Source organism: Carassius gibelio, chromosome A21 (assembly GCF_023724105.1).
Source record: "Carassius gibelio isolate Cgi1373 ecotype wild population from Czech Republic chromosome A21, carGib1.2-hapl.c, whole genome shotgun sequence".
In the NCBI taxonomy this organism is placed as follows: Eukaryota; Metazoa; Chordata; class Actinopteri; order Cypriniformes; family Cyprinidae; genus Carassius; species Carassius gibelio.
Genome location: NC_068391.1, coordinates 22536375 through 22556178, shown reverse-complemented (window position 1 = coordinate 22556178; position 19804 = coordinate 22536375). Strand labels below are relative to the sequence as shown.

Genomic DNA, 19804 nt, shown 5'->3' with positions numbered 1-19804 from the left:
TGATTGCATTGATTGCAAATAAATACACAGACACTATTTAAACTGAACAGAGTCACTGAATTCAATGATGAACTGCCTTTAACTGTCTTTTTGCATTATTGACACATTGTTTTCCTAATGAATGTTGTTCAGTTGCTTTGACACAAAGTATTTTGTTTAAAGCGCTATATAAATAAAGTTGACATAAAAATTTAAAAAATAAATTATCGCGGAAGAAAAAATTATTGAGCTCTTTTTTTTTTGGCGTGCGATTAATGGATTTATCGACTATCGCGACAGGCCTAATCAGGTGTTGAAAGAATGACTCAAACCCAAAGACTTGTCAGATAAGAGGTGAGGTGAACTAATCATAAACTGAAGATCCAGGTAAACAATTAATTAATATTTCTGTTTCTTATAGTATTATTGTTTATAGTGTGATCAACGTTTGCACAAGTATAGGTAGGGATCAGAGATGTATAAAGTACTAGAGACCCATACTTGAGTAAAAGTACAAGTGCTCTATCAAAAAAGTGACTTGAGTAGAAGTTGAAGTGCTCTTTAAGCACCACACTTAAGTAGAAGTACTAAAGTATTCAACATTTTTTGTACTTAAGTATTGCAAGTAGTCTATTTTAAAATTTACCACTCAAGTACTGAAAGTAAAAGTAGAAGTGTGTTATGTAGCTATTAAAGAAAGTAGTCAAAAGTTTGAACATATTGTTTTTACTATTTCAAATGATGAAAGGACAATCACAATTCCTTTGACTGTAACTTCTTGTAAACAAAAAAACGGTTACTAGGGTTAGTTAGCCCAATTTGCAAAATGATGTCATTAATAACTTACCCTCATGTTGTTTCAAACCCGTAAGACATCAGAGGGTCATTTAGAATTTTTTGAAGCATCGAAAATACATTTTGGTCCAAAAATAGCAAAAACTACGACTTTATTCAGCATTGTCTTCTCTTCCGTGTCTGTTGTAAGACAGTTAAAAACAAAGCAGTTTGTGATATCCGGTTCGCGAACGAATCATTCGATGTAACCGGGTCTTTTTGAAACAGTCCACCAAATCGAATTGAATCGTTTTAAACAGTTCGCGTCTCCAATACGCATTAATCCACAGATGAATTAAGCTGTTAACTTGTTTAATGTGTCTGACACTCCCTCTGAGTTAAAACAAACCAATATCCCGGAGTAATTCATTGACTCAAACAGTACACTGACTGAACTGCTGTGAAGAGAGAACTGTAGATGAACACCGAGCCGAGCCAGATAATGACTCGTTCACGAGTCAAGAACCGTTTCTGTCAGACGCGTCCGATTCGTGAACCGAGGAGCTGATGATACTGCGCATGTGTGATTTAGCGTGAAGCAAACCGACACACAGAGCGTCTGAACCGAACTGATTCTTTTGGTGATTGATTCCGAACTGATTCTGTGTTAATGTTATGACTCGAGCCCAGGTGCAGTAAACGCCAATGACGCCATTGCATCGAGCGCAAAAGAATCGGTGAACTGTTTTCTTCAACTGGTTTATTGAATCGAACTGTCAGAAAGAACTAACGTTACTGGTCATCCGAGAACCGATGCAACCGGTTCTTGACTCGTGAACGAGTCATTATCTGGCTCGGCTCGGTGTTCATTTCTCTCTTCACAGCAGTTCAGTCAGCACACGAAGTCTTCTTAATCGCTTGATTCGCTCAATGATGTGGCAGCTTCATCAAACCTGCCATCTACAGTTCTGGCAGTGGTTTGTAATGGAATGATTCGTAACATTATTATAATTGTAACGAGTAACGATGCAGCACATAAAAAAATATCGGAGTAAAAGTATTAAACTCAGCGAAAATTTGTACCGAAGTAAAAGTGGAAGTAGGAGAAAAAAATAATACTCCAGTAAAGTACAGATACCGCCTTTTAGTACTTAAGTACAGTAGGGAAGTAGTTCTACTTCGTTACTATACATCTCTGGTAGGGATGTGTGATCAACGTTTGCGCAAGTATTAGGGAAGTCACATGTAACATTTTAATAATATTTTGATAAAAATGAATGAAATGACTAGAAAAAATATTTTCATTTTGCGGAACGAGACTCAAAGGTCCGAGTTGGTAAAATGACTTCCCATCACACTGAATTTGAGCTGCCCCAAATCCTGAGACCGCCAGGTCATTGTTTGATGGGGACTGATCAACAGTATAAACCAACTCTGAAAAAATGTATTTACTCTTTTATAAAACAAAAATAAAAGATCTGTGGGGTGAGAAGTTGTGCTTGAATATTTACGACCAAGCCAAGAGAACCTGCAGAAGGCAGATAATATAGCCGGTAGTTTATCAATTTTACAGTTACACATGAGAAGAAAATCAAGTCCAAACTGAGAGAAACATAACTGGCATTAAAATTCCACAAATACACATGCGTTCTCTCTAAACTGTTTAAGCCAACTGATCTTGAGCAGAGTAGACTGCGTTTACGAAGGAGGGAGGGGCTTTGTAGAAAACGAGGCGTTTGAAAGAGGTGGAGCATTGAGGACCTACAATAATGTAGAGTATTTTAAAAATTGGTTTTTTGAACATTAAAGCATGTCAACATATTCTGTTACAACAAATACACCAAATAATAATCTTTAAAATAGCATCATATGACCCCTTTAAGATTTGCGGAAGGACAAGTAAAACAACGTCATTGTGGAAAGGGCGTAGCTGAATGATGATAACTACGTAATGACGTCAAAGGCGGAGCTTGATATTTGAATGTGGCGGGCAGGGTCTTTGTTTAGAAAAACAGCGATTCACGGATTTTTATGACAGAAACGGTCAACGAAGTCTGTCTTTGTATAAAATAGCGGTTTATTGGGAGTGCGATTAAGGTTGTCCTTTCCTATTTAAAATTTATTTGAGTTTTTGCAAAAAGGAATTTTTACTGAGTTTTACTCATCGAGCAGGATAACAGCAGATTACAGCGTGCAAGGTAATGACATACGTTTTAAAAATCCTGTTTTGTTGTATCAACTCCTTGATTTTTTTTTTGTTTGTGTGTGTATTGTTTAGTGGAGATGCGTGTCTGTAGAATGTGTATATAAAGTTGAATTTATATTCGTATTAAGGGCAGTCCAGGCCTTAACGTTAGGGCCTTGTCACACACACACACACAGATATATATATATATATATATATATATATATATATATATATATATCTTTTGCTTTTCATTTTAAAGACTATTTTTGGATGTTAAATCTGTTGCATACAAACTTATTTTGGATAAAATACTTATCCTGCTTTGCATTTTGCTTGACATGTATGAATATGTGGATGTCTGCATGCATGCATGAGGGACATTCTAAAATGCTTCACGTGAAAAACGCTTACCGTGGCTTAACGTTCCTAAACACCCACCAGGGAAATAAAAATTTCGGTCAAACCTTAATTGTAATAAACACTAACTTTTTAAAGTTAGTAATATTTTTAAACACTAAAATATGGGTTTCCCTGGTCGGTGTTTAGGAACGTTAAGTGTTTTAGAATAATGCATGCATGCATTGTGAGAGTCATCTGCACCACAGATGTGGTTTGTTGTTGTTGACTTCTTGACTTAGGGCTGGGCGATATATAAAAAAATCTCGATATTGTCATGTTCGATATATATCTCGATATGTTTGCATTTAAAGAATTATTTTGCCCATTAAAAAAAAAACACAGTTTAGATTGAACAGGTAATTTAAGCAGTTGAAAAAAAAATCTAGACCAAGTGATCACTTTTTATTAAAGAACACACATGTAACTGAAGTAGTGCAAAACAAGTACAGAAAGTACATTCTGTCAACTTTTTAGTGGATGCAATTCACAATTTAAACTATGCAACTGGGGAAATAACTAAACTGGGATAAGTATTTTATTATTGTTTACAAGTTGTTTAGTTAAGAACACATGTCTGTCAACTGTTAAGGGTTAGTTCACCCAAATATTAAAATTATGTCATTAAAGACTCACCCTCATGTCGTTCCAAACCCGTAAGAACTCAGTTCATATTCGTAACACAGTAGGGCTGTCACTTTTTATTCGATATTCAAATATGCATCGAACATGACATTTAATATCCGAAATATCTTTGCTCTTAATTCTGACCAATTATATATATATTTTAAATATGAGCAGGCCTACAAGCTGGGATTGGTAATGCTGCACTGTAATCATTAGGGGTGTGCACGTATAGTCGAACATTCGAATATTCGTTCTGCTCTAATTATTCAAATACATAAAAATGATACTCGAATTTCGAAAAAAAAAAAAAAAAGTTAACAATAAAATCTAATTTGGTCACTTTCTGTGATTCTCCACGGCATATTGGAAGATGTAAGCAAAAAATAAGCCTTGCGCATGCGTAGTAAAAGTATAAGCTGTGGGGAAAAAGGCATTGTAAACCTTATTTTGGGGCAAAGTCATAAAATTTTTTCAGAGATTTTAATCATATTTCATTGCTCTTTCTATACATGCTATTTTTATGTCCCAGTGACCAGTGAAAGTGCAGTTCTGACTCTCTGCCCATTCATTTAGATAGGTGTTGGTCTTGTTATTCTGAAATAGCTGCCCGGAGGCGTTGCCAAGATGGCGGCCGAGTGGCTGAAAGGACTTTGGCACTCCTGAGGTGTCTGCCATTGCTAAGCAATAATAGCCGTGTTTCCACTATCGAGCTAAGACCGGGCATGCTAGTGCGTGCCAGGGCCAGTCGCGTTTCCACTGTCACTTCCGGGGCTTGATCGTGCCTCGCTGGGGCTTCCTCGGTGCCGACGGCCCAGGGTTTTTTGGCCCAATGAAAACCTTGGGTCAAAGCGGGCCAGCTTGGGCTAGAGGAGGGGTTATGAACAAAGGCGGAGTTTCTCCGTGTCTAGAGAGCGTCAGCGCGGATTATTTCAGAAAGATAACAGCTTTAACACCAGCATTAAAGACGTTTTAAAATAAGTTGAGCTCAAAACTCACTCTTAGTTAGCAGCAAGTGTTTGAAATAACTTGATCCGATGTGGATTATAATCACTAAACAAGGCAGACATATTTATAAGCGATGTAAAAGACTATTGCACGCTAAACATTAACGTTACCATAGTAAACATGGTAAATATGACCGCTTGGATAAATCAGACGTCAGCTTCTTATTTTCTATTACAATTGTGTATTTACTAAGTAACATTTTATCTGTCGTCTCGTTTCGTGAGTTTAGCTCCACGTTGCATATCATCAAAATATAATAATGATTTTTGTTTGGGAGCTTTTATAAAAATAGAGAGTCTGTTGCTCGCTGCGAATCATTTCAGAAAGATAACCGCTTTAACATCAGCATTGAACACTTTTTTTAAATAAGTCGAGCTCAACTCTCTTTCAGTCAGCAGCGAGTGTTTGAAATAACTTGATCCAATGTGGATTAGAATGACCATGCAAGGCAGAAATATTTATAAGCGATGAAAAAGATATGCACGCTAAACATATAGTAAACATGGTAAAATATGACTGCTTGAAGAAATCGGACGTCAGCTCCTTATTCTCGATCACAATCGTATATTTATTAAGTAACTTATATTATCTGTCACAAGCCTCGTCTCGAGAGTTTTTCTCACGTTGCCTATCATAAAAGAATATAGCCAAATAATGTTTTTTGTTCGGGAGCTTTTATAAGAATAGAGATATTATCATTCATTCTAAATATGATGGCTTCTGTGGCTAATAAACAGAAATAGACTCGACTGAATAAGCAGGCTATTTTCATGAGTGTTAAAAATAAATAAATAAAATAGAAATAAGTGTATTTATGTGTGATTAATTTTGAGTCCTGATAAATTAAATCAATATGATCAATGTATCATGTATTCTATAGTTAAAACATTGATGCTTTTGAATTTGAATATATAACAAAGCATGCAAACAAACGGCCGCTTTTATCATGTTCGTTTTGTGATCGAGCATGTTCCAGTGACTTATTTCTTAGTTTTCTGATAACTTCTCTTTGATGGTGAAATTTTGAGGTTGCATGACGTTGTTCTGAGAGGCGTGTTTTCAAGCTCCACTGTGGAAACCCTGCGCTATTCTGGCCTCGGTGCTACTGGCCCAGGGCTATGAGCCCCGCCCGGCCCGCTTTAAGCCCTGGCTCGCACTGGCCCGACAGTGGAAATGCGGCTAATGACGTGCTCTCTCCATGAAGACGCGGAAATTTCAGCAAAGGATAAATGGATTTGCAGCACAAAAAAATCACTTTCAGTAGCTCTGCTACTAAATTTATTTCAAAATTGCAATCCGTATACAGCTATGAGCAGGTGTTCCTTCATCTTGGCTGAGCTTTCAACGTTGTTACAGGAAAGGATGAAGCTGAATGTTTAGTTCTTGTCACATGACCTGCAGTGCGCTTGCGGCATTCTGAAAAGTTGAGATGTTTTTAACTCGATGTGGTCAGACATGTGTCGCTTCCATTATGAGCGCGCATACCACGCGCCTGCATTAGAAATAAATAACTTGAGTGCGCAAAAGACACGATATGTGAACGGCCTCTAAGAACTGCGGTCTTCTACGGTATTTCAAATATGCCGTGGAGAATCACAGAAAGTTACCGAATTCAAGAACATTGTTGTGGCATCTCTCAAGCAACGAATAAACACCGCTTACTTGGAGAATGCAGTGAAAACTCCTCTTCTCGCGTCTACCCTAGACCCTCGACACAAACATCTCCGGTTTCTCATTTCATTTTCCTTGATGCGAGTGGTGCGGATGCAGCCGCTGCCATCAACGATGAAGAGGATGCAATGCTCTCTCGTCGGAAAAGCCGACTTTTCCCCGATCATGTTTACATGCCCGTATTTCTTAACAAGAACAGGTAAAACAATAGAAAAAAACAAAAAAGATTTGCTGACAGTTTCAAAGTTTCAAAGTTAAGTGTAGGTAGCCTTGTGTAGAACGTAGCGTTCTACAATAGACGTTTTTTTTGCTTTTAATCTGTACTGTATATTGTAATCTGTATATTTTGTTTGCATGCATTGTTAAAGGTTTTCAGCTACAAAACACAAGGTGTAATGTTCAAGCTTATTGTGTGTAAGCTTGTTCAAAATGACGGAAACAATAAATGTTGCTGAAAAATAACGTCTGTCTCATTAAACTTAATTAAAATAAACGAATATTCGTATTTTGTGAGCTCAAATATTTGAATGTGATATTTGCGGAAAACGCCCATCCCTAGTAATCCATAGTTATTTATTTATATTTCATTATATTTTATTATATGATATTGGTTTGAGACTGAGAGTATTTTATTTAGTGGAGAACTTTGCAGCAGTATTTTATTTCTTATTCTTTATTTTATATATATTTTATTAAAAGGTATTTAAAAATTTTAAACAAATTGTTAAAAAAAGTTTATAGTAATAAACAATCTGCAGTATAATGTTTGCATTTCTTTCCCTTACTGTACCGAAAATGAACCGAACTGTGACTTTAAAACCGAGGTACGTACCGAAGCGTGATTTTTTTGCTTACCGTTACACCCCTAGTAGCCAGGCACGTCTGTGTGCTCCGAACGTGTGTTCTACACTGCGGGGAACATTGTAAATGAAAAGAGAGCCTCACTTAATCCAGATCAAGTTGATAGACTGGTGTTTCTTGCAAACAATATTAAGAAATGAATTAGGCTAGGCTATATGCCTTACTCCTGCTGCTGTTTAAGTTGTCACGTTATCGTTTGTGCCTGTTCTGAATCGTTTTTTCTTTTCTTTTTTCATTAAGCCTAATGTTGTGGGATATGCATAGTAGCACTTCATATAAATTGATATTCTAAGTTGATAACCTGCTGTTTCAAACATTAAGTAAAAAAAAATAATAATCCAGATAGTCCTGTTTATGACTCACTGTTAAACATTTGTGATTGAATCTCCATTAGGGGCCGTTCACACATTGCGTCTTTTGTGCGCTCATGTTTGTTATTTCCAATGTAGGCGCGTGGTATGCTCGCTCATAATGTGAGCGACGCGATGCAACGCGCTCGTTTTTCCCAGGCGATATTTGAATATATTCGAATACATTGCATGATATTCAATATCCGTTTGAATTAGATTTTTCTCAAAAGTGACAGCCCTAGAACACAGTTTTAAATATTTTTGATTTAGTCTGAGAGCTTTCTGATTCTCCATTGAAAATGTATGTACGGTATACTGTCCATGTCCAGAAAGGTAATAAAAACATCAAAGTAGTCCATGTGACATCAGAGGGTCAGTTAGGATTTGTTGAAGTATCGAAAATACATTTTGGTCCAAAAAAAAAAGCAACTTTAATCAGCATTGTCTTCTCTTCCGGGTCTGTTGTGAGCATGTTCACCATGCTGCTAACGTACAATGCTATATTTTCTTTGATCCGTTATTCATCAACTGTGTGGGCCAGCTGCTCCCTGGCCCTTGACGAATGTGATTCACGGATTAATTGCACAGCTTAACCATAATAGAGTGAAAGTTCTGACCAGAGAGAGAGAGAGAGAGAGAGAGAGAGAGAGCCGTCTTCAAACAACACTAGCGCTGTTTGCTCTCTCTCCCTCGCGCATATTAATCAATTGACACGATGGTGTCGATGTTTAAATAATTTAAAATGAGAATGTAAGTGTGCTCACCCCATTTTTGTTTGTAAGAAAAGATTTTATTAGATTTCATATCGCAATATATATCGCAGAAAAATAAAATATCGCAATGTCATTTTTTCCCCAATATTTACTGTAGGTACTGATTAATCGCTTTCGATAATGAATAGCTGGTTAGTGATCTATTTGCTCTGTCTATTAAATGCCGCTCCATTTAAAAGCAGGTGATGGCGATTTAGCGGTAATCACAAAACCAGATTTACTGACTAGATACTAGGGCTGCACGATTCTGGATAAATTGAGAATCACGATTTTTTGATCACAAGTATATAAATTAATTATTTTATTTTGCAAGGATTCTTTAAATTGATCAAGTGTGACAAAGACATTTATAACAAAACTTTCTATCAAAGAAACCTGAAAAAAATCTACTCGTCTGTTTTCAACAATAATAATAATAATAATAATGTTTTTTTTGAATGGCAAATCATCATATTAGAATGATTTCTGAAGATCATGTGACACTGAAGACTGGAGTAATGATGCTGAAAATACAGCTGCACATCACAGAAATAAATTATTTTGAATGTCGGACTGTAAATTTGGTTCGGGCTTTTAAAAAGTTGTCAATCAAAATGTACTTGTCGGGCTCAGGTCCTGTCGGGCTTAACTTTTAAGGCCCGATTACAGCTCTAATGCCAATAAATAAGAAATATTGCTGACTTGTGTGTTTCCAGCACTCTTTACGTTCATCTGTTATTTGGCATTGAAAAAGGAAACGTCTTTTTTTTTTATTTTTGACATGAAAAATCGATTTTACAATCGATTCAATGAACACTTAAAATGCTTTTTTACAAAAGTGACAGCCCTATATTGCATAAAATAATATAGACGTGCCGTGAAAGCTTTACTGAGCTCGTGCAAACATCCACATCGGTGTAATAAGTAGGGGGTGTGCACGGATAGTCGAACATTCAAATATTCGTTCTGCTTTAATTATTCGATAAATAAAAATGATATTCGAATTTCGCGCCAAAAAAAAGTTCACAATAAAACCTAATTTGGTCACTTTCTGTGATTCTTCACGGCATATTTGAAGATGTATGCAAGCAAAAATAATTCATGAATGAATAAGGGGCCGTTCACATATCGCGCCTAAAAATGCGTGGAAAACGCTATGCGCGCCGCTTTCTCCTTCTTTCCGAAGCGCTCTGCCATAAGCGCATCTGAAGCGTCTGCCGTTGCTAAGCAACAATGATGCGCTCTCTCCATGAATACGGGGAAATTTCAGCAAAGGATAAATGGATTTGCAGCACAAAAAATCACTTTCAGTAGCTCTGCTATTAAATTTATTTAAAAATGGCAATCCATATACAGCTATGATCAGCTGTACCTTAATCTTGGCTGAGCTTTCAAAGTTGTTATGGGAAAGGATGAAGCTGAATGTTTAGTTCTTGTCACATGACCCGCGGTGGGCTTGCGGCATTCTGAAAAGTTGAGATGTTTTTAACTCGATGCGGTGCGGACGCACCTGGAAAAAATGGGCGCATAGCACAGCGTGCGCATTGCGACCGCGTCTCTTCCATTATGAGCGTGCATACCGCTACATTGGAAATAATGAACTTGAGCGCACAAAAGGCGGCCCCTAAGAACTGTGGTCTTCTACGGTACTTCAAATATGCCGTGGAGAATCACAGAAAGTGACCGAATTCAAGAACATTGTTGCGCCATCTCTCAAGCAACGAATAAACACCGTTAACTTGGAGAATGCAGTGAAAACTCCTCTTCTCGCTAGACCCTCGGCACAAACATAATAACATGAGAGAAGTATGGAAAATTTTTTTTGAACATCAGAACATTTTCCTTGATGCGAGCGGTGTAGATGCATGATGAAGAGGATGCAATGCCCACTTCCAATTCCGTCGGAAAAGGCTGAGCCAGTTCTTCAGCGATGATTACAGGGAGTCCAGCCGAGATGAGTGGGAACATTTCTTGCTGGAGCCATGTATTCCACCAGATGAGGATCCCATTCAGTGGTGAAACGAAAACACGAAGCACAAAACTTATTCTCTTAGCACACCATTATTGTGAGTCCCACCAGCGTCTGTGCCATCAGAGCGCGTTTTCTCCGCAGCCGGCTTTATTGTTAACAGACTAAGGAGCCGACTTTTCCCCAATCATGTTTACATGCCCGTATTTCTTAACAAGAACATGTAAAACAATAGAAAGAAAGCAAAAAAGATTTGCTGACACTTTAAAAGTTTCACAGTTAAGTGTAGGCTACGTTCTACAATAGCCTAATTGCTGCAGGCTGCTTTACGTTTTTTCTGTTCACTTTTTTTTTGTTGTGCTTTTAATCTGTACTTTTGTTTTTTTGCACGCATTGTTAAAGGTTTTCAGCTACAAAACACTGTGTAATGTTCAAGCTTACTGTGTGTAAACTTGTTAAAAATGATGGAAACAATAAGTGTTGCTGAAAAATAACGTCTGTCTCATTAAACTTAATTTAAATAAATTAATATTCGAATATTCGTTTTTTGTGAGCTCAAATATTCGAATGTGATATTTGCGGAAAACGCCCATCCCTAGTAATAAGATGCATTTTTACTTCTGCTTTCACACTGCTGTGATTTTATTTATTTATTTTTTTTTCTTTTTTTATTTCATTATTGAGAGGAAAGTGCGCGTCATATGTTTTCATATCCAAATGCCATTCGGTTTGGCTCGATGCGTTTCTCGCTGAGTGCTGTTTTTTCTTCTCTTGAATTGCATCGAGAAGGGCTGAATTACTTTCTGCCACTATAGCGCCGCACTGGTCAAACCGCATTTTTGCAGGCTTTAAATTAGGTCAAATTAAATCAAACGACTACTTGACAAAAATATTTGTCGACAATTTTTTGTCGATAATGTCGACTAACCATTTCTGCCCTAAACTGTGTGTTGCGATTCAGTTATTACTGTCAAAATGATAAAACTCTCTTCAAGAGTGCACAGTAACTGAGGCTTAAAACTGTAAAAAAAAAAAAAAAAAACTGAAGTGATGTACTAGTGATGTCCGGTTGGGGAATGTATCATTTGATTTAACCAGTTCTTCTTAAGCCCCTTTCACACTGCGACTCCAGCAAATACATGGGTAAAGTGTTCCTGCAATTGTTCCGGGTCGTTAGATTTTGCACTTTCACACTGCTAGTGATTACCCGGAATATGTGCGTGCTTTCACACACAACCCGTAAAGATCCCGTAATGACATGTGACATCAGGGTGTAATGTACGAGTCGAAAATGTTAGGCACGTTATACTTTCACTGAAGCTGGTGCACGATCTCGGCGTCAGCGCGGAAAGTGAGGTACTAACTGGAACGAACGTGTGTCATCACTATGACACTGCATTAGATCTGGCTTTTGTTCACACAGCGCTCGTCCCGGGATTGAACCCAGCAATGTTACTAGGTCCCCGACCCAGGTTTGATGCCGGGGTCAATCCCGGGACATGTTTGCTTTCACACAGAAGGCGACCCACCAATGTTCCGGCAATTTGCCCATTCAGACGTGCAGTGTGAAAGGGGCTTTAGTGAAACTTGACGTGCTCATGTTTGTTGAACAAAGTTAATTTATTTGTGGCAGTCAATTTTTATATTTTGTTGGCCCACCACAAATAAATCAATATATGAGAAACCCTGGACTGAATTTGTATTGATTTAAAAATATTGATTTGGCAGTATTGTTCTCTACTATTAAAAGATTATTGTTCTCAAAAAGAGAACTTTTTTGAGTAAGGAAAGTTATGAGGAGCATCATCCGTTTTGTATAGTTATAAATAGTTCCCACAATGTGGTATGAATTATTGTTTTCTTTTGACAACTGTTAAAACACCTTTAAGATAAGATAATGCCAATGCTTATGTATCCAGTCTGAGCTTGTCTTCCTTTGCACAGACTGGATTTTTCAGACAATATGTGAGTTCGGGTTGTAATTGGTGACTTTATCTGCTCTTCCAGTATGACCAAGGAGGATGAGAAGTTAATTCCTGTGAGGGTTGGGCTGAGATGCAGGCCTTTGGTTTCCAAAGAGATTAATGAAGGATGTCAGTGCTGTCTCACTTTTGTACCCGGTGAACCTCAGGTCTGTGTCATGAGACCTTGCCTATTTCATTAACATTTATGCATCAAAAAAATCATGTTGTTAATTATTCATTAAATCTTCTTTTCCTTTCAGGTGATTGTTGGCAATGACAAGGCTTTCACCTATGATTATGTCTTTGACCCCACAACAGAGCAGGAGGAAGTATTCAACATTGCTGTGTCTCCATTATTGTCAGGTCTTTTTAGAGGTTTGTAAAGCAGTCCTGCTACAATTGTTGATATTTTCCCCCCGGATTTTTGCAGCCCAAAGTGGCTATATTTGGTCACACCAGCATTGTGTCAATAGCCATGTTTCCACTGTCGGACCTAAAGCTGTCATTCTAGTGCATGCTAGGCCCAGTCAGTTTTCCACTGTCACTGATATCATGAAACGAAGGTTCTCAGGGAATTGGATACATTCAACATTAAAGCACTAGGAAGGAAGAGACAAACTTATTAATAAAACAAAAGTATGTTTTAGATGAAATGGTGTTCATGAATGTTATGCAATGTTTTTAGGGATTTTATTTTCATGGCAATACCATGATTTAGGTGCCCTTGCCGTGAACCCCGAAACTGCTCCCCGGGCGCCCTGGGTGGGTGTTCACAGTGTGTGTGTGTGTGTGTGTGTGTGGGCACTTTGGATGGGATAAATGCAGAGCACGAATTCTGAGTATGGGTCACCATACTTGGCTGTATGTCACTTTCACTTCACTTCAATGACTATCTTTTTTCCTTTGGTGTGACGTTTTGTCCTATGGTGTGTCAAGCATAAAACATCAGATAAATATACTTATTTTAAAATATCTTAAAAAAAAAAAAAAGTCAAGTTTGTCATTAGGGGAGTTACAATATCTCCTCTTAGGTATAATGTCAAATAGTTTTGTAAGGTTGGCGAAAAAGTTTTGACATTCGTAGGGAAAAGTTTATCAACTTCATCTATTCATGATGAAAATGATTCTAATTAGTATTTTTATGCAAAATAAATATCACTTTAAGAAAATGTTTTAATAATGTGAACAATTCCGTCGTAAGTATTTTTTAATGTTATTTAATATGATTTCTTAGTACTTTTTAAATGTCACACCATAGGACACATTTACAGTACTGCTGAGTGAAAATGTGAACAGAATATGTGAAGTCATTGAAAAAATGAGTGACCGCTGCAGTTTTCATGCTCCACAAATATATATATTTTTTCTTAAGTTATGTTTTCCAAAAAAAGTACTTTTTCTTGGCCATTTGTCAACTACCCATCTATATAATATAATATAATATAATATAATATAATATAATATAATATAATAAATAGGGGTGTAACGATATCACAAACTGAACCGACAGTGAATATCGATAATTATCAAATTTTTTTTTTTTTTAAATTTCAACTCACCGTTGCATAGGGACGCCAAAACGTTCATAGGTGCAGGGGCCATTTTTTACTAAAATTGCTAAAACTCATGAACGGATTGAGATATTCTTACCAAACTTGGTACACGTGTAAGAGCTTATTGGTTGGTCAAATTAAAAAGATTGCGAAGATCAGCCCTTTGGTAGCACTATAAGATGGAAAAAAACATGAAAATGGCTAGATCTATGCAACCGTTGGTCCAATCGACTGGAAAATTGGTATGCAGTGTCTTTGTCCAATGTGCCATAAGGATCTATGAAGACATTGGCGTCTCTTAAAAAAACATGGCCGTCATCTGCCAATGAATTCTGAGCACCTATTAGACAAGGTTAACAGAGGTTGATCTGGACGTAACTTGGTGGGCATGTTTGACTCATGGCCCACAAGCTCTGTACGAATTTTGAAACAAATCAGCCACTAGTTGGTGCTGACGAGAATTTTTGGCTCTGTAAACACATGGTGTTTAAAAAATCCACACAATATGCATATAATTTGATAGATATCCTTAAAATTAGCTTTGTCTCAAGAACCATTGCTGTCAGTCAAATCGTTTGTTAAATATTCTCAATTATTGTTAAAAACCTAATTTTGAGAACTAGTCCTAGGTTTTCCCCCCGATCTGAACCAAACCACTGCAGTAATATTCTCTGGACTCTCTAGATCAATAATTATCAAAAAAATTTAAAATGTGTCCTTAGGTTACTTGTAACGGTGTAATTCATTAAATGGGTATGGCCAAATATCCCCAAAAGCCTATAAAACCTAAATGAAAACTCAAAACTTTACGTAACCTGGTGAAACAGTATCTCAGATGACTCTTAAGTAGCATATAAAGTTTCATGGTGATCGAAGCATAGGTGGCGCTATAATAGTAAAAAAGGTCTAAAAAACACAAGATTTCAATAGAAAATGACCTGAAATTCTAAAACCTGAAATTACAGAACATGTTCATATATTCATACAAATACTTGAACTTCATATATGATAGTATTCCCGTAGCTCAGTTGTTAGAGCATTGTGCTATCAAGCGCAAGGTTCGGGGTTCGATTCCCCGGGAACACATGATGGGTAAAAATGTATAGCCTGAATGCACTGTAAGTCGCTTTGGACTTGCTAAATGCATAAATTTAAATTTAATTTAGATCTCCTCAGTCTGAACAACTTTTCCTCTGGGACTAATGCTGTCAATCAAATTGTTCAGTAAATATTAACAAATGTATTAAAAACCTATTTTTGCGAACTTTTCCAAGTTTTTTTGCTTAATCTAAATCAAACCACTGAAGTAATATTCCCTGGACTCTCTAGATCAATAATTATCAAAAAATGTTTTTGAAATTTTCTCCTTTGGTTAGCTATAACAAAAACTCAAAACTTTACGAAACTTAGTGTACACGTCTGAGATGACTCTCAATTTTTTTTTTTGCAAATTCATATAGATTGGACCACAGGTGGCGCTATAAGTTAAAAGGCTTCAAAAGCACAATACTTTTTTTTCTAAAATGGATTTAAATTGGTTGTAAATGCTCATATATTCACACAACCACTAGAACTTCGATTTGGTGAACTAGTTCAAGAACCGGATATCACTACACTGCTGTGTTTTGAACTCGCTCACAACAGACACGGGAGAGAAGACACTGCTGAATAAAGTCATAGATTTTGCTATTTTTGGACCAAAATGTATTTTCGATGCTTCAAAAAATTCTAACTGACTCTCTGATGTCACATAGACTACCTTGAAGATGTTTTTATTACCTTTCTGGGCATGGACAGTATACCATACATATGTTTTAAATGGAGGTACAGAAAGCTCTCGGACTAAATCTAAAATATCTTAAACTGTGTTCCGAAGATAAATGGAGGTCTTATGGGTTTGGAACGATATGAGTCAATTATTAATGACACAATTTTAATTTTTCGGTGAATGAACCCTTTAAGACTTAGTTTGATTTCATGGGCTATTTAGGGAACAAAATTAATAAAACATGGACAATTAGTACAAATTAATAAGTCGTAGGAACGAATTAACAAGTTGTAGGAATGAATAGTCTATCTGTCCTGCAGCCCTGCAAAGTATGTTGTTTCTATTTTAATGTACTTTTAAAGTTTAAATCACATTAAAAGCTTAATTATTACATTGTGAATTAATGATGATGCATTTATATATGGTCACCGTCACTCACAGCTACTTGGACATGTTGAGTGCACATGACCCGCACGCAGCCCAACATTAAATCAGTTAACCGACCATCGACAGCCTTAATCGATTGCATCTCTAATCGACAATTAATCGATAATCTATTAATTGTTTACATCCCTAGTTCCCAATATTCTGTATGTTGCTCAAAAAGAAAATGTTTAGCAGAATAAAAAAAAAAAGAAAAATACATTTCACCCAGTCATTTAAAAATAACGCGTTATAGAGCCTGTAATGACAATACCATGATACCGTGAAACTGTGATATTTTCGCTTTACTTCTCATACTGTCAGAATCTTTTGTTCAAACTCTGTTTTTGGTGTGTACTCGAGTATGTAAAAGTCATTCAAATGTTATGAACTCTAATCTCAAACAAACCCGGGTGTGCAGGCACTGAAAGTGCTTGAGTAAAAATCAGCACATTTTGGTCAGTTTTTTTTTTAAATCATCGTTAACTTCACTTATTTATTAATTCAACTTTAACCATTTATTGTTAAATGGATAGTTTGAGAAATTTCACATGACTTTTTTTTTTTTTTTTGTTAACCTCATTGTTTGCATTTGCAGGTTATAATGCCACTGTTTTGGCCTATGGACAGACAGGGTCAGGGAAGACCTTCTCTATGGGTGGTACATACACATCAGAACAAGAGAACGAGTCCACGGTTGGGGTTATCCCACGAGTGATACGAAGAATCTTTCAAGAAAAGTCTAAATGTGCAGACTGTGAACTTTTGTTGGCTGTATCTTACCTTGAGGTATAAATGTTTCTGTGTCGTCTTGTTATCCTTTATGGATTTAAGTCGATATTCCATTTGTGTAACTCTAGGGTGTTATTCTTTTTAAACTTAGATTTACAATGAAGAGATCCTGGACTTGCTGTGCACATCAAAGGAAAAACCCATCATCAGTATCAGAGAGGATCCTAAAGATGGCATCAAAGTGAGTTTTAGAACTTCTAATAAGGAATGGGTGATCAAATAATTAGGTTAACTTAACTAGGGGTTAAGTGACTTGCTCAGGAACATATTGGTGTCTCACAGTGGATTCGACCTTGGGTCTCTCACACCAAAGGCATGTGTCTTATCCACTGCGCCAACACCACCCCTATATTTGAATCGTGCTGCACGTGTGTTGCAGACTGTCACACTGGTGCCAATACCAGTTTACCTAAATGGTAAGCATTGCCATTTCTGTTGCATATTTGAAACTTTAAAGGCGTCATTTGATGCGATTTCAGGGTGCTTTCACACCTGCCTCATTTAGTTCAGTTGAATCGTACCAGAGTTTGTTTCCCCCTTTGGTGTGGTCCGTTTGGCCAGGTGTGAAAGCAGCAATCGCACTCGGGTGCGCACCAAAGGTGGACCAAACAAGTGTACCGAGACCTGCTTGAAGAGGTGGTCTCGTTACGCTTTCAAACAAACTCTGGAGCGGTTTGTTTGTGGTGAGAACGTGATCCGACCTCGAACAGACCCAACTGCAAAAAGTACTGATCATTTTGGTCTAAACCAGCAGCTGTAGTCAGCTGCGCTGTTCATTATGGGGTGAGGTAGTGTTTGTTGACAGTTTGCACTTTAGCATCGCAGCTCGTGGAAAACTTGGAGTAGTGAGGAGGTGCGGAGCCATATAGAAATTTGGTCTGATGACCACGAGCATTTCAGAGTTAAGAAGAATTAATGCACGCCTCCGCTTGAAGTTACAAGTGATGCACGCTCGCCGTTTGCAGTGCATTAGAATGTTGTTTTCAAGCTGCATCCGCGCTTTATCATAGAAATGTATTGTTTGCATATTGTGGTGTATACAAACAATGTAATAGATTATGGCCAGGGACAAAACCAGCCGGCAGAGTCGTCTCTCCACAGTTGTGTTGTCTCAGTGCTGTTTGCTGGCTTTTCCTCTTATGTTGGAATTTTCCCCACACTCAAATTCTGAACCAATAGAAAAGCAGTTTAGGAAATACGTCATGGCCAATGAGTGATGTGGCTGTTGTCATGTGACTGCATTTTGGTTTGTTTCAACTGGTTCGGACCAAAGCAATCAGTGTGGTGTAAAAAGGAACCAAAAAGGCTGAAAAATGCTACAATGTATAATTGTTTGCCCTTGGTTCGGTCCAAATTAACCGAACTAGAGAAAGCACCCTCAGATTTTCTTTTTTTTCTTTGGAGTGTTACAAGCTCTTGGTGCATAAAGAAGATCTGTAAAGTTACAAAGACTAAAGTCTCATATCCAAAGATATCCAAATATTCTTTATAAAATTTAAGTCAACCACACCGTCCTAAAACGCCCCCATGTCTACGTCACAATGTGGGAAGATTTGCATAACAGCAGCCAAGGCATAGAAGGCATAACTTTTATTCTCGCTGTTGCAGTCGTGCTGTTTTCACATTGGTGTGGAGGAGACACGCGCTGTTTCATTTAAAGGTTCAAGTTGAGCTTTCTTGTCATTCCTACATATGGGGTAGGGGTGTGCACGGATAGTCGAACATTCGAATATTCATTCTGCTCTAATTATTCAATAAATAAAAATGATATTCGAATTTTGCAAAAAAAAAATATTTGCGGAAAACGCACATCCCTAATATGGGGACATGCAGTGGAACAAAATGTCGTGTCTCACAGGACCATGGTGCTACATAAATACAGACATACCACAATGAAGTAATACAGTATAAACCTATACACAAGTAACCTACTGACAGATTTTAGATATAAGTGTATCTATCTATCTATCTATCTATCTATCTATCTATCTATTTCTCTCTCTCTCTCTCTCTCTCACACTCACACTCACAATCACTCACACACACACACACACACACACACACACACAGGGCTCGACATTAAGCTTAGACATGAGCTTGTCCTTTGGGCAAGTAAATCAATCATTCACTTGTCAGAGTAAAAAAAAAAGTTACTTTTCCGGGGGAAAAATTTGTATTTTTTTTGTTAGTGAAAATGGAGCAAAACAATAATGCATCTAAAATGTCAGTCAGTTAATATTACTTCAACTAAACTTGTAAAAAATCAATAACACATCAGCAGTCGAGCTGAAAGTCGGGAAAACATCACCCCTAGTTGTGTGATGTTGCATATATTATATACAATATATATATTTTTTGTATTTACAGGAGTATTGTTTGTTTGTATCTTTGTGTGTGCTGTTGCGCTAATAGTTTTGATTTCTTTGCGAGTCAGACTGGCTGCACGAGCCTCAACTGATGTGACCTTGATACTGTCAATATGTTATTAGTCAAAGTTTACACTGAAAGTAATCAGAATCATTCTCGCCAAAGTTTCGGTGCTCCCCTAGTTATTGTTTGTTATTAAAATAATTTAAAATTCTTGCCCCATCACAAAACTGCTTGTCGCGGACAAGTGTTAATGTCCAGCCCTGTATATATGCGTTTACCTATACATAAGCTAAAAAAGCTTAAAAACCACTAGAAAATGTACAATGAGTTCATTTCAAAACGTGTGATAGTCTTATAGGCAT

At 37.1% G+C, this 19804-nt stretch overlaps 1 protein-coding gene across 1 annotated transcript in view; it reads left to right on the top strand.

Annotated features, from left to right (window-relative positions):
* Positions 1-2695: 2695 nt before the first annotated feature.
* Positions 2696-19804, top strand: part of kif4 (kinesin family member 4) — a 152491-nt gene continuing 135382 nt past the window's right edge. The window contains exons 1-5 of the mRNA XM_052536367.1: positions 2696-2951; positions 12580-12703; positions 12797-12911; positions 16879-17069; positions 17164-17253. Of these exons, the coding sequence (XP_052392327.1) occupies positions 12581-12703; positions 12797-12911; positions 16879-17069; positions 17164-17253 (519 nt within the window). The 5' untranslated portion in view covers positions 2696-2951; position 12580. The remainder of the gene's footprint in view (positions 2952-12579; positions 12704-12796; positions 12912-16878; positions 17070-17163; positions 17254-19804) is intronic.